This window comes from Onychostoma macrolepis, chromosome 16 (assembly GCF_012432095.1).
Source record: "Onychostoma macrolepis isolate SWU-2019 chromosome 16, ASM1243209v1, whole genome shotgun sequence".
Lineage (NCBI taxonomy): Eukaryota > Metazoa > Chordata > Actinopteri > Cypriniformes > Cyprinidae > Onychostoma > Onychostoma macrolepis.
In genome coordinates, this window is record NC_081170.1 from 34,333,751 (window position 1) to 34,349,255 (window position 15,505).

The 15,505-nt window shown below is 36.5% G+C and overlaps 2 protein-coding genes across 2 annotated transcripts in view; both read right to left on the minus strand.

Moving 5' to 3' along the window:
• The window catches only part of bckdhb (branched chain keto acid dehydrogenase E1 subunit beta), an 85,836-nt gene extending 85,466 nt beyond the window's left edge, over positions 1-370 (minus strand). The window contains exon 1 of the mRNA XM_058747533.1: positions 112-370. Within this exon, the coding sequence (XP_058603516.1) occupies positions 112-304 (193 nt within the window). The 5' untranslated portion in view covers positions 305-370. The remainder of the gene's footprint in view (positions 1-111) is intronic.
• Positions 371-1,052: 682 nt separating this feature from the next.
• Positions 1,053-15,432, minus strand: ttk (ttk protein kinase). Its single transcript, XM_058747532.1, is given in 26 exon segments — positions 1,053-1,452; positions 2,191-2,276; positions 3,606-3,696; positions 3,803-3,979; positions 4,109-4,180; positions 4,267-4,337; positions 4,340-4,390; positions 5,854-6,005; positions 6,085-6,242; positions 6,327-6,419; positions 8,862-8,991; positions 9,074-9,204; positions 9,298-9,437; positions 10,300-10,443; positions 10,799-10,905; positions 10,989-11,208; positions 11,352-11,457; positions 11,592-11,688; positions 12,054-12,163; positions 12,247-12,328; positions 12,957-13,053; positions 13,461-13,604; positions 13,712-13,818; positions 14,114-14,336; positions 14,640-14,736; positions 15,239-15,432. Coding segments are annotated over 25 exon segments (2,961 nt in total). The 5' UTR covers positions 14,728-14,736; positions 15,239-15,432; the 3' UTR covers positions 1,053-1,368.
• Positions 15,433-15,505: the final 73 nt, after the last annotated feature.

A 15,505-nucleotide genomic window follows, 5' to 3' on the forward strand; every position in this document is an offset into this window, starting at 1 on the left:
ACCACAGCAAAGCCAGGCTTAAGTATTAAGAATAGTATAGATGATTCCTGTGAATATCTGACTGTCTCTTCAGTATCCAGCTCCACTGTAAAGTGTAAACAAGGGCATTACCGTACTGAGTAGGCACGGGGTCAGGGTGATAGGTGAAGTGCGCTGCATGTCTCCTCTGTGCTTTCGGCTTGGCTGTGCAGTCTGGGGACAGCTTAAGCAGAGTTGACCCCAAACTGCTGTGCACGCCACCGGTTAACCCGGTTAACGAAGACTTAACGACTGAAGTTCTCAACAGGAGCCGCGTCGCCGCCATTGCGCTGGGAACCAAACACAGGAACGGCGCTCTGACGTCAGCGCTCACGTGGCTAGCGCTGCTCTGATTGGCTGGACGCGTGGGAGGAGTTCTGATTGACACCGTACGTCAAGTACGTAACATACTTACGTGTTTCTGCATTTTGGGGCATGAAAAAAAAGTTATTGAAGAAACTTTTTAGCACAGAAATGTTGTCTAGTTAGGCCTCTCACTAGGTTTTGAGACACGCCCATAATGTACTAATTGTTTTGGTTTAACAGATAATTAAACATAATTTGAGCTTGGAATATTACAATTCACGAAATTACTTGACAAATAAATCCAGAATATTTGGCTTGATCTAAAAATTACGTTTGCGAGTCATTCGTGCTATTAAGTATTTTTTAACCCCTTAAAGGGATAGTTCACCTAAAATAATAATAATAATAATAATAAATTCTGTCATCATTTACCCACCCTGCACTTGTTCCAAACCTGTATGATTTTCTTTCTTTGGCTGAACACAAAATAAGATATTTTGAAGAACCTCATACAGGTTTAGAATAAGTGGATGGTGGGTAAATGATGACAGGATTTAAATTTTGAGTAAGTGCATATGCACTAATACATTTTAAAACTATACAAGCAAACATATTTTAATTTCTTCTGGTGGAATATTCCAGGAGGAGCCTTCAAGAATACCTTGTAAATGCATTGACGAACACAAAAAATAATCATGCATTCTGACGAAATGGTATCAAGACAATAAATGCACTGAATAATGAGAAAGCTGTGAAAACATTTATCATACTGCAAAATTAGAGTTACTTCCAAGAAAACAGCATTATATGTTAGAAAAGAATACCACATTTGGAATATCCCTAACAAGGTATGTTTATTTGTCATGTACACTTTCTGAGATTGCATCATGTAGTCAAATAAAATCAGAAACAGAAAGAAATGGACAAACACGTATTTATTGAAAGCATCTAGAAGAAATTAAGCACGATTGCAGCTAGTGGAAGCTTGTTTAAAGTGAGGCTCCTGAGTGGTTTTGAGTCCCGCAGGCTTCATCTCCATCCTCGTCATTTCCACTGCGTCTGACTGGATGTTTTCACACATTCAGAAACATCTAACTTCCTCCCGCTGTTGCACATCTTGGCCAGGTTCTGCAGCGGTGGTAGAGAAAGATGTTAAAAATAAGTTTGCTTCAACCTTAAAAAGCCTACTGCATCATATTTGAAACGCAAAATGATCAAAACTGTGCTGTTAAACCTGTTGCACACAATCTACTTCATGCCTTCGTTGATGGTTTAGACACTTTTTTTAATTGAGTAAAAGGTTGTTTTTTTTAACAAACGTCCACCTTCAGCTGGTGCTTCACATGTCTGTTTGCTGTTAGATCTTTACAGATTTTAATGATGTAAGAATAACTGATATTGTTAGTAATATTTCCAGATGAGCACTTACTGGACTGAAGCAGCTCAGCTTTACTTGATTATCCAGATGACATTTTTTGGAAAAATCAGTAAGTCTCAAATCTGATCATCAGGCTTTTGAGGAACATTTATTTCTTCATCTCTCAATCATCATTGGATTGCAGTGCATTATATGCTTTGATCAAACTAATCATTTAAATATCATCTTACTAAGTCATATTAATGGAAATATAGAATGACAACTGATTTTTATATCATTTTATGCAAGCAGTCTGCTATACGTCTTTAGTAAGCCTATTAATTCGATTGCTCTTATTTTAAAATTACTTCTTTAACTTCACATTTTTATTTATAAATAATTAGCGTTTCATCAACTCAAAAACCCCAGTTTGGTAAACTCCCAAAACTCACTCTCTCTCTGTAATATATGTAATTTGCATCTGTTGAGTATTGATGGTCATCACTTACACTAGCAGCTCTGGCGATGCTGTTGGGAGACTGAAGAGCCGCCAGTTCATTGAGGATCCTCTTCAAATCACTGGCACACGGTTCTGCTGTAAGTGACGTGATATAACATCATCATATTAAAACAGACAGAACTTGCTTTAGAGCTGTTGTTTTCTATTCCTTTAAAGAAATTAGTCAAAGTGTAAAACATTGTTTAAAAATAAATTACGTTTTAAGGAACAACAAGCAATAATTTAAGTCAAAAGTTTTACATATAAAGAAATAATAGCATTCGTAGGAAATATGTTAGAAAATTTGTGCAAAAAAAAAAAAAAACACAAATCTTGTAAGCAACAAAATCACAAATATTTAATTATCATTACAGGGTTTCTGCAGGAAAATGTAAGACTTTAACATAATACGTCTATATGGTGTCCTAATGTAAATGTCTAGGGAGAACTACAAATACAACTTCCAACAGATCTCCATTACTTTTTATATTTAAAAAAAAAATCTGCTCACAACCACTAGAACATGAAACCATCTTTACTGTACCTTCTGATCAGACTGCAAAAAATTAAGTTCTTCCTCAGTGTTTTTGTCTAGTTTTCTTGTGCAAATGTCTCAAGATTCTTAAATTCTGTCCTTCAGACACAGGACAAAGAGTCTTGTTTTCTGTGAAACTGATTAAAATGAATTGCGTTTATGAATAAGACAAGAACAGATGTTCGTAAACGGGCTTAGAAAAAAACAATGCCATTCAAAGGAAAACTAATTTTCACTTCCCCAATGACAGCATTTGTTCTTGTTTTAAGCATAAATCAGTTCATTATTTCTTAATTTTGCATCTCAGCCAAATGTATCTTGATTTGAGGATGTTTAACTATTTGTAAAACAAAAATACTGAGGAAGATGCTATTATGGTTGATGCTGTTATTGAAATGCTATTATGGTTTTATTAATATTTTAATTTTTATATTTTGTTTTCATTTGAAATTGATTTGAATTTGTAGTAATTTTGGTGTGTTTTGTTATTTTAAAACTTTTGTTTTTTAAATGTCTTGAATGTATTCATTTTTAATTAAATGTGTTTATTAATTTTATTTGAGTTTTAGTTATTTTAGTACATCAGGTTAAATAAATTAAAATGAGAAATGTTGCCTTTGCAAAGTAGATAACATTTTTAAAAAGTTCACAAAATTAAGATTTTATTTTATTTATGTTTATTTATTATCAATGACAGATTTTTTGGTTTTAGTTAACTATAACCTATAATACTGAGGAAGGTGTTCATTGTTTGCAATGCATTTAATGCCATGACCTTATATATTTAGGATTTTCTGCTCTGATTTAAACTGTGCCTCAAATGGTTTAAAGCCAAAACAAAACCAGTTTTATACACCTTTCGATTTGTGACTGCTTTCAGTTGTTTATACCTGGCTCAGGTGCAGGTTGCAGCTGCAGGTACGGATGATCGAGGAGCTCTGCTATAGAAATCCTCTCTCTAGGATTGCGAACTAAACACCTCTGAAACAGACAACAAACAGACAGAGACAGACGGACGGTGAGCACTAAATATGAAACTGTAGGGGTTATTATACAACTGATCAGCACAGCCAAACATCCTGCTCACCTTCAGCACATCAAGCAGGTCCTTCTCTGGAATATCGGGGAAGTCGATCTCGTGGGACGGGTCTATGATGGCATGGATTTTGCTGATCTGATTGGTGATGTTCTGGAACGGAGTCTTTCCATAAGTCATGCAGTACAGGATACATCCCAGAGACCACACGTCGCCTTTAGCACTGATCTGAAGACAGCAGAGCAGAGAATGACGGGATCACACTGTGCAATCTACCGTTATACATGCTTCCTGACGGGAGTATATTAACAGGAGATCCGATAATGATTGAGGAACTAAATTAGGAAGTCTTCTCACCTTTGACCCTGGTTTCCCATTGGAGGATGTGTCTTTAATGGCCTCTGGTGGCATGTAGTTTAGAGTCCCCACCTGACGGACGTTATAAGAACGAGTAAATCAAAGCAGAACAGCCTAGAAACGTAACTTCTGTAATACTAGATCAGTCCTATCCCGACCTGCGAGTCCTTCATGATGCTGGTCACGTCAGGCTGAATACGGTTAGCGATTCCAAAGTCTATCAGTTTAGTGAAGCATCCACAATCACAAAATTAGCTGGCTTTAAATCACTGTGGATGATGCCTTCAAATGAAAAATACAAAGAAATTCAGCAATTAAACAGAGACGTACATAAATAAACTGGTCAATAATAGTAATAATAAAAACATAGTATCTTTTGTTGTTTTCCAGTGAAAATATCTAAACATTCCTATTTCTTACATGAGACCCCAAAATTTAAAATAAAAATTCAAAATTAAGTGAGGTATGAAAAATATGTTGGGTAAGAAAAACAAAGAAATCAAATGGAAAACAAGTTTATTCTTCTTAAAGCATGAACTCAATTTTGATATGTTTCAGAAGACAACATGTTTTGCATCAAAAGTGAACACATCTTGATTTAAGAATATTTAGATCATTTTACTGGTAAAGAAAATATGTAAGAAAATGTACAAAATATTTTAGAAAATCATTTAATGACATTCTTACAATTTCTGTCTTCTGATTTCTGGCATAAACATAAAAAATAAAAATAAAAAGTTTCAAAAGTGAGTTCATGCTTAAAAAAAAGAAATAAAATCTGTCAGTGGGATAAGAATAAAATAGCGGACAGATATGTTGTTCTTGTTTCAAGCATAAACTCACTTTATTTTGATATTTTTCTTGTCAGAAAACAAGACTTCATATTTTAAGTCATTTTGCTTCTCAAGTAAATGCATCTTGATTTAAGAAGTTTTAGTCAATTGTACTGGAAAACAAGACAAGCAAACAAAAATAAATAAAAGAAAAAATATAAAGTCAATAATTACGATGCAAGTCAATACAAATGCATAAATAACGTTTTGATATATTAAACAAAACGTTGAATTCTGATATTTGAAATAGTTTTAAAAATGAAAAGACACTTTAAATGTGAAATTAAAGCCGCCAGTAGGTGGCAGCAAGTCATTGCGATTGAACCGAATCATTTAAACAGTTGATTCACTCAGGAACAAAACACTGTCATGTTGCTCAGAGACGCAAAACAGTGCTGTGGCTTTGTTTGGAATTATTTTTGTTGTCGAAAAAGAGCAAAAACAGGCAATATGGTGTCTCTAAATTAACTTCTTGTTTACTGAACTGTTTAAAAAATAAAAATCAATATCACATTTGTAACCATGCAAATTTTTGGAGAGAAAAAAAATTGATATTAATTAACTATATGAAATAATATAAATATATACATTTTCTGCCCCCTTACCTTGAATTTTGTGATCATTCTAAATGCATTTTATTAGACTGAATCATGCAGTGAAAGAACGCACTCTAAATGTGCATGCGCAGACTTCACGTAATGCAAGCGTGCACTCTGTAGGTGTGTTTTGTTTGGTATTTGCGAAATACATGATAATGTCAAATCACACATCGTTAAAACAACAATTACGATATTATCGCAGATGATGTATAAATCGCACACCCCTAGTATCTCATGCTTTTTTTAAATGCAAGATCACATTCTGTGTGAACGACCAAATTTATGATCAATAGTAAGCGGTTCAGAGAGTCACCGTGTTTGTGGATGGTGTGCACAGCCTCCAGCATGTTCCTCCAGTAGCACTTCCTGTCCAGAGGGTTGACGGACTTGCGGTTGCGCAGCCAGGTGTTGAGATCCAGGTGACCACACTCCATCAGCATGTAGATGCAGCTGCTGGTGATCTCACTGCGAGCGAACAGGAAGTCATGTGATCAGGAGCACACTAGAACAGCTAGGACACCGTTTCCAAGCACAACACACTTACTAGTCATAGAGTTTAATGATCTGATCGCTGTACTGTTGAAGATGATTCAAGTGCTCGATCTCATTCTTGTAGCCTTCCACGGCCTGAGCATCGGCCTCCTCAAGATTCACGTATTTCAAAGCATACACGTGCTTCTTATGGTCAAACACCTGATAGACCTGAATACAAACAGAATTATTTCTGTCACACACACTGGATCAAAGGAAAGGCAAAATGATAAGAGAATGTGTCTTATTTCATACCTTACTGGATCCGCCTCGGCCGATCATCTTGAAAATGAAGAACTGTTTCCCCTTGATGGTGATGGATTCGTTTGAGAAAGCTGAGGCAGGGGTCTGAGACAGAAAGATGGCAGATCATTTAATTAACATTTCACACAAAGGGAGGCAGAAATGAAGCCCTTAATCCACCTGACTCCATACTGCTATGTAGTAGCCACTTTTCATGATCCAATCAATTATTGATGGATCAAGTCTGATTCGATTTTTTAAAAAAAATGCAAGCAATATACGAACCATAAATATCTCATAAAATGTTATCAGATGCAGGGGGAAACAGATTTTGAGGTCTCTTAAAAGAGCAGCTCACAAAGAATAAAGCGATAAGCCCCAAGAAGCCGTGGTTTACAGTGAATTTATAACAGTTAAAGGGCGTGGTTAGGCACGACACGAAGCAGAGTGACTAAAACCCCCTTAGCTGTTATAAATTCACTGTAAACCACGGCTTCACGGGGTTTATACGTAGTAACTAACTAACTTCCGCCAAATAATGTAGTTCCCACTGATCTATATATAATGACTGGATCGCATTGCGTTCTAAACTGCCGACAGGCAGCGAAGCCACCGGAAGTGTTCGATCTGCCATCTTACTATTCCCTACCAGCAGAGAGCATCATTGAGTCACAGCTAAAACACAGACCTAATATCACCCGATTTGAAGCGAATCAGTCACACAGGATTAGTTTTTATGTTAGGTGTATGTAAATTAATTTTTACTTCAGATGTTATCGGCAATGTTTATGGTCTTTTGGGGCAGGATAAGCGATAAATTTAAATCATTTAGGTGGGTGTGTCTGCTGAAACAGGTAATGTAACGTTAACTGATCCAACAAAATATAGCCAAACTATTTATGTACGTAATTATTCAGAAATTATTAAACCTCTGTTATTTTATTGCTCTATGTTGTACTAAAAATGAAAGCTTAACTTAGCATCTATCATCTTGGAAATAAAGCTTCATGTCTTTAAATCCATACTGTATGTAGTCAGTTATTTCTCGAAATAAATTATGATGTGTATATTTTTAATGTCCTGATTGAACAGCATCTATTTCAGATACTCCAAGATCGCGCAAATATGTTTAACATTAGGCTACTAGCATTACCGTTTCCATGTAAAATGTTATATATATGCTAAATTAATCATTTATTTTACCACCGTTTAAATCATTACCTCCTTCAAAACGAATGCCGTTAATGAAATCATTGTTGAAACATTTGCAGTAAGCCTACTGTACAAATAAAAACACTATAACAAAATGACATAAACGATGAACAACTACAAGGCGAATGAAGGTATGCGTGTAACTTAAGTATACATGTTATGCTTTGTATACAAAGCATAAATCTTCAGATTTCAGAATGAGCACTTTGTCATTTGTTATATGTTGAGGTCGTGTCCGTCTGATGTTTATCATGTTCATCTGATGTTCGGCTAATTAATGAACGAACGTACGATTTCCTATTAATTCAATGGAATGTATGGAATTGTGGGGAATACCAATATGGCGGCGCGGCGGCTTCACTTTAATGACGTCATGAGCAATCCAGTTCTCTATTATAGATCAGTGGTAGTTCCTCAGAAACGGTTGTGGTTCCAACAAAGTGGTTGCCGAGCAACACACAAACGTAAACAAAGGTGTATGTTTATAGTGTAATTTACAACAGCTTCGAACTTGGCTCAACCAATCAGAATCAAGGACCGGAACGCTCCGTTTTATCTTTTTCTTCAATGCGGAAGTAAGCCTATGTAGATGAGACTTCCGGTTCATTAGCCGCTGCAAGTAAATAATAATAATAACAACGTGCAGTAAACGGCAAAACGGTTTGCACTACAAACCAGTGTATTCATAATTTAGACAATACATAAAAATAATATGGTAAGACCAATTTTCAATATCAAGCAGCAAAACAAACTGTTTTTGTACATCTAAAAGATAGCTGGACGCGGATGAGACCGGAAGCTAGACATATATTTTACAAATGGCCACGCCCATTTTTACGGCAAGAAAAAGGTGGATAAATGTAATTTATGGCATATCACATTGAGTGTTATTTTTAGCATCTCTGATAAACTACTAGCCTAGTTTTTCTTAATATTTTGAATTAGATTTCAATTAGTTTTAGTATTTTTTTCTGTGTTTTTGACATTCTTATTGGATTTCTTTTAGTAATTTAGTTTATGTAGTTTAAGTTTTTTTAAGTACATCAACTTAAATTGAACTAAAAAGAGAAATTCTGTCTCGTCAACAAGCTGAAATTAAATAAGTATAAGTGTTTAATATTTAATATTATTTCAATTCATGTTTAATTTTGAAGGAAAATGTTTTTTTTATGGTTGTAGTTAACAACAATAACCCTGCTTTGATTAAAAAAATAATAATAATTTGAATTGAATGGTCACATACATAAAGAAACAAACAAAATGCTCTGCATTTTTCTATCCAAATAAAAGAATTCTGTTTCTCTGTCTGTCTCATGTTGTACGTGATCTCTTCACCTGTGACGGCTGCGGGACGCAGGACACCCGGCTCTGAGGAGTGCAGGGCAACTGAGTGTGACCCATTGTCTGAGCCGTCGTTGGAACAGACACAACCACCGGCCGCTGCTTCACCACAGGGGTGACAAAACTATGGAAGAGCAGACGGAAAGCATGGTTGAGCTTAAGACAAGGCGGCCACGTCTGATCCATGAGTTCTGCGGTGTTTTTACCTGTTTGCATTCGGGTCTTTGTAGTTGGGAGTCTGACAGCTGAGAGAGGGGTGTAATCTGGGAGGCGCAGGTGTTCTCATAGCATGAAGTGAGGATGAAGTGGACACGGGGACTGCAGGAGCTTTACGATCCTGAATGGAGCCACAAAACAGATAGATCATGAACCAATCCCAGCTGAGTCCAATCTAATCGTTCTGAGCTCAAATATTAAGTTGTAACCAGACCTCCGGAGACGCATGTTTGTTGATGAGAGTAGGGATCTTCCATTCTGATGAAGTTTCCTTAGCAAGAGGCTTTTGCTGCTCCTCAGGAGCCTTCGCTGGATTTTCTTCTTCCCCTCTGTTACTTAGTGCTTCCAAATTTTCTGCAAAACCAAACGTTAGTTTCATTCCTTTTTGAACAAGCATTTTTCACATTAACCCGAGAACACACTCAACAGGAAATCAATGTTTGTTTGTTTTTTGTAAAAAAAAAAAAAAAAAAAAAGCTAAATGTCTCATTAGGTGTAGGGTTAGGGCTGCATTACTATGTAACAATCATCCTTAACTTTATATAAAAAAAATAAAAAAAGAATCATTCCCATTGGATTTAAGACAAAAATGTGAAGACCAAAATTTGTTTCAACTTCAAAGAAAGAAAAAAAAAAAATCAGGTATAAGACACTGAACAGATGTCAGTCTGCATGTGTACATAGACTAATTAGGCTATATAATTTTTAAAAATAATCATAATAATGAACTCTTAAATGTAGCCACTAACAATAATAACCAGGATCCAAGCTCCAATGGCTCATGTAGACAATATGGTAATACAATGACCATATTATAACAATATAGTATGATTTCAGTGAATTATGGAAGTATTATTCTATGCATTATATTAAAAAACACAAATTATGTTGTCTCTTCATTTTAACTCAACAGCAATACATTCAGTCCCGCAACTTGACAAATAGGTTTTCAATGTAAAAATGATCTTTAAGTATTTTGGAGCTCACAGATTTCTATGGACCCTTCATGACAGAACACGCACACATATGAACAACACTGAAGTCCACCTCAAAGAAACGGACAACTGGACTGCTGTGGACTGTAGATCAGTGACAGGCAGATGTCCAGCGTGAAAAAACTTGCAAACACACAGCAGCAAATAAATAAAGACAGCTCTAAAGTGCACCTCAGAGGGGAAAAAATGTGTCTCCTTTAACAGAAGAGTATGAGACTAACCTGCAGCGTTCTCTTCATGCTCCGCAGGAAGCAGATGAGTTTTACCAGAGTTCAGATTTCTGATGGCGGTCTGCAGCAGTTCAACCGGCCGTGCGTTTGAGCTCAGCGCTTTCTGAAGAATCAAATTACTCTTCCTAGAGTTGCCTGAGAGATTTTAAGAACATGTAATTAAACATACTGCAATACCATGCACCTTCACTCTTAAAGAGCCAAAGAAATGACTCTGAGGTCATGATTATGAGCATGTCAGATTCATGTGTTTTGTGTATGGAAAAAACAGACAGCATTTGATTGAATAAGATTTTAGATAAACGCATAAATGCAATTATAGAAGTCATAAATATATTTGGTCCATCTTTTCCGATGCTAAATTTAACAAGTTCCTGCAGAAAGTAATTATTCTAAGAGACAACTTGCAAATACCTGACCTCAAAGCTGGACAAAAAGCCACAGAAGTCCATTTTTAAATTAAACCAAACCAAGAAATGTCATGTTTTACCTTGTGAGAGCTCAAACTGAGCATGTGCGACGTGCACAAAAGCAAAAGCTTTACTGTGCGATCTGGCAATACTGAAGTGATCTTGAGCGTCTTCTGGATCTTCAATCCTGTAGAGGTGGCAAATAATAAATTACTCAAGATGATCAGCTGCTAACATGACACTTGTGTGTGCAATCCACCACTGACTCACCCTTTCAGCTCTGCATATCGCACCAGCATTCGAGCATAGCTTTCAGTTTTGCAATGCTTTGCCAAAGGAAACCTGGCGAACACTTTAGAGTAGCATTCCAGCAGTTTGGAGAGAAACGCAGAGTCTGAACGAGGGTCTCCTCTCTTCTCCAGGTTTTTCAGGAAGATCTGACAACTTTCAGGAGAGTTTGTGCTGATGAGCTGGTTTATGTCAGTGGTTTCTATGAAAGAACCAAATATATCAGAAAAGAGCGCACTGTAACAAATAGTTGCTCAAGCAAACCCAACATCCTATGATGGCTTCGCATGAGAAACAGACTAAAACTAAAGTATTCTGGGTCAAAATATCATATGTAAGAATTACCTTCCATTCGAGCAGTTTCTTTTCTTTCTGCTCTTTGTAGGAGTGCTGTGATGGTGTCGCCCTCTTCAATGTCTCTCCTCAGATGATCTGGACTAATCAGAGGAGGCTGAACAAAACAACAACACTATTCAGTATGAGCTGGACATACTAAACGTTTACTTTCTGAATGTTGTTGCTATGACTCGTAACTCTCAGCACTGGTGAGTTTAAGTCTATTTTGAGGCTGGACGACTCTTATACCTTCAGGTTTAATAAACTGTAGGAGTCCCCATCTGGAGTGCCTTTCTTTGAGGAACACATGGGGAAAGTGGAGCGGACATTTGAACCACTCGTTTGCCTGTAGAAAAATCAAACACTAAAGATTGATAAAAGAAATTTAAAACAGTGATACTATAAAATGAGATGGTTTAACACTTATTAATGAAAAGAATGTTTAAATTCTAAACATTACACAAATCAATAAAGTATTACTGTTGTAATAATAATATTGTAGTGTAAAATACAATTGTACTTGAAAAATACACATATTAAAAGTATTTGTAAACCTAACAATTTTTTCTCTTGGTCATGCTTCTTGTAGGAAAAAATGGAAATCCATAAAAATACGGAACAATTACATCCCTGGAGTACTTGACAAACTCACTGAATTACAGTACTCAAATTACTGATATTTATTTTGGGTCACATCACCGCATCTCTCACCTGGAGAAACCAAAGCCGTGTGCAGATGGAGCTTCTGGTTTCTGAACACCGTCACAGTCACTGCTCTCGTTTTCAGGGATAGAGAGAGGCACCATGGGAACTCTTTCTGCCTACAGGAAGGAACACACGCAAACACATGAATTTCCACTTTCAAGTGTGCTTTGCTGCTGGGCTGACTCCTCTCTCATCTTACCATGGCTGTTCTTCTTTGATGTGACCCTGTTCTCCACACAGGCATGTTCATGTTCTCTAGTGGACTGAACTTCTGATCACTCCTGGAACACAGACTGTTTGTTAACATCAATTCTTTCATGGTAAAAATAAAATAAAAATTATGTCATGGGACATATATTCCTTGGTCACAACAGGCTGTAAATTGGAAATATTGTGCATATATAAATTATTATTATTTTTTTTTTAAGTTCGAAGTCGATACGATTTTTTGATCACTCTTCTGCACACCAAGCCTAGGTTTACTCGTTCAAAAATACAATAAAATTAGTAATATTGTGAAATACAATTTAAAATAACTTCTACGTGAGCATAAAGCTAATTAATTGCTGATTTGCTGCTCAAGAAACATTCCTGATTATCATCAATGCTGAAAACAGCCGTGCTGCTTCATGTTTTGTAGAAACTGAGATGCATTTTATTTCAAAAGAACAACATTTATTTGAAATAAAAATATTTTGTAACATTATAAATGTTACTTTTAATCAATTTAAGGCATCCCTTCTGAAGAAAAGAAAAAATTGTACTGACCTAACCTTTGGAATAATATTTTTTGAACAATATGTGGTATCATTATGTGATACAGTTTAATGATATTCAGTATATTTCTTGATTTGATATGCCCTGCAAACTTGTGATGAATTTCCCATGAAAGGACAGAACTTCTCATACCCGTGGTGAAAAGTGCTGCTGCTCTGCAGGTCACACGTTCCATCGGATCTTCTGGAGCTGCTTCTCACAGACTCGTGTGCATCGTCATGTGCAGACACTGCAGGTATTTCAGAAGACATGTTTAATTCATAAAAAGCAAAAGTATAAATTACAGGATTTAAATAAAATATAACGAAAACATTTACAGCAAATCTTCTATTTTTTTATTTTTTGTAACAAATTATGATTTATGCAGCCTCGTGTTGTTCCAAGTTCCAACCTCTATTACTGACTTTCAACTGTCAAATTTTTAATAATGCACTGGTAATTTTTTCACTGGATTAACAACCGGACACAAAAGTATGGATCATAGGTGCAAGTTTTTAATTTGCAATTCTGTGTTTTTTTCTCAGTATAGCGAATTGTGAGATAAAGTCACAATTACCTTCTTTTTTTTATTCTATATCGGAAACAGGCTTCCATACAACACCACAGTAAAAAGCAGTCAACGTGATGTAAACTAACCTGTGAAGTTCTCCTTATCTTCATGCGAGAGGAGCTGGCGTTTGCCTGTGTTTAGATTCCTCACGGCAGCCTCCAGAACGTGCCTGGGCTTAGCATTCATTTCAAAAGCCTTCTGAAGAATCAAAGTGCATTTCTTAATGTTGCCTGGAGAGGATGAAAGCAATTAATGACCTTGCGTTCTTCTCAATCAACAAACATTTCTGACAGAGGCAAAAGCTCAATACATGCCTTATATTTTTAAGTCTCCTTACCTTGCAAAAGCTCAAACTGAGCATAAGCAATGTGAACAAAGGCAAAATCCTTACAGTGGGATCTCGCTATGTCAAAACTAGCCTGCGCATCATTTACATCTTGGATGCTGTTGATGAAGAGAGACTAAATTAAATAATGCATTCAAATATTTGGCAGTTGAAAGTTGTTGATTTAAGAAAAAGAAAAAAAAAAACTGTTCACCTAAAACTACAAATCTGTCTTTATTTTCTCACCCTCACTACATTTCAAAGCGTATTAAGTCATAATGGATAAATAAAAAAAAATAAAAAAAGTAGTATATAATAGTAATATTAACTTTTCTGGGTGAACTATTCTGTACTTTCCATAATGATGAAAGAATGTTATAAATCATTTCAAATCACAGTGAAACAGAGGCTTACGCTTTTAACTCTGCAAATCTGACCAGCATCTTGGCGTAGCTCTCGACCTGACTGTACTTGCCCAGCGGCATGCTGGAAAAGACTCGCGTGTAGCAGTCGATGAGTTTAGTGAGCAGGCTGGGATCCGTCTGAGGATTGCCTTTCCTCTCCAGATTGGTCAGAAGCGTCCGGCAGGTGTCGGGTGAGTTTGAGCTGATGGCCTGGTTGATGTAATCCGTGTCATCTGTATGAAAGAAAAGCTGAAGATGTTCTGCTCCGCTCGACTACAACCCAGGATTCTTGTTTTGGCCAATGAATTTCATGATTACCGGATCAGGATTGTTAATAAACATTTCAGAGATTGATTACTGGAAGATGAATATTTCAGAGCCTAGCATAACAACAGACATTTATATTGGAACTACAGGAATGTTCGGGACTTTTTAAGATTGTATTCATTCCCAGGCCTGGAGTTCCCTGATTTATCCATGTTTTAAAGTGTGGGATATGAGTTAGCATATTCATCACCCAAATCTGGAATCATTACCGTCATTGTATAACTTCTTCATCTTGGCCAGCCGTTGACAAAGCATGGCGATCTGCATCTGTCGCTCTGTGCTCTCTTCTTCATCCATCTCTGCACACTAAACAACACAAAACACATCAGTGCGACACACTTACTGTACTGCGATGACATCTCTGGAAAGGTCTGCACGCATGTGTCTGTGATTCTAAACATTTCTCACCAAAGATCTTAAAGCATTGAAAGTGTACAAACCTAAACAACTAACGACAGGCCCGGGCTTTGGCAAGACAACATTCAAAGCTTGTTCTGAGGATGTTACACGTTAAATATAAAGTTACTCATCCATGTCTAGGGCCCTTTCAGCATCTGAACTTGTTCTTTATCCACCGAACTGGATCAAAATTACTATGTGACAGAACTGTTTACTGTGATTATTATTAGCCCGTAGCCGGATGCTTGCTAACTTAGCTATCCGGCTAAACTCACTTTACAACAGAAAATTCCTCGTTGACAATCGTGTATTATTGATTTAATTATTACCAATCTACACCCTGACGCGCTAAATCGCACTGTTTGCATTCTGAACGATGTTATGGAGTATTTTAAAGCAGTATACTTACAGCGAGACGGAGAAAGCAGGCAAATTTGACGGTGAGATTGATCGAATGTTTTGTTGAGCAACCGTTTCAAAATCCGCGACTTCCACCAACACGCGCGTTCCTATTGGTCTATTTGTATTTCACGTGACCACTTCGCATTCGAGGGGCGGGGCTTCCCTTCACTCCTTCTTCTGGAGACAAACACAACAAAACGTGTCATACTCATATAAAATAATAGAATTCATCCTGTAAAATATAAACTAGAATGTTTTTAGACTATTAGTTAAA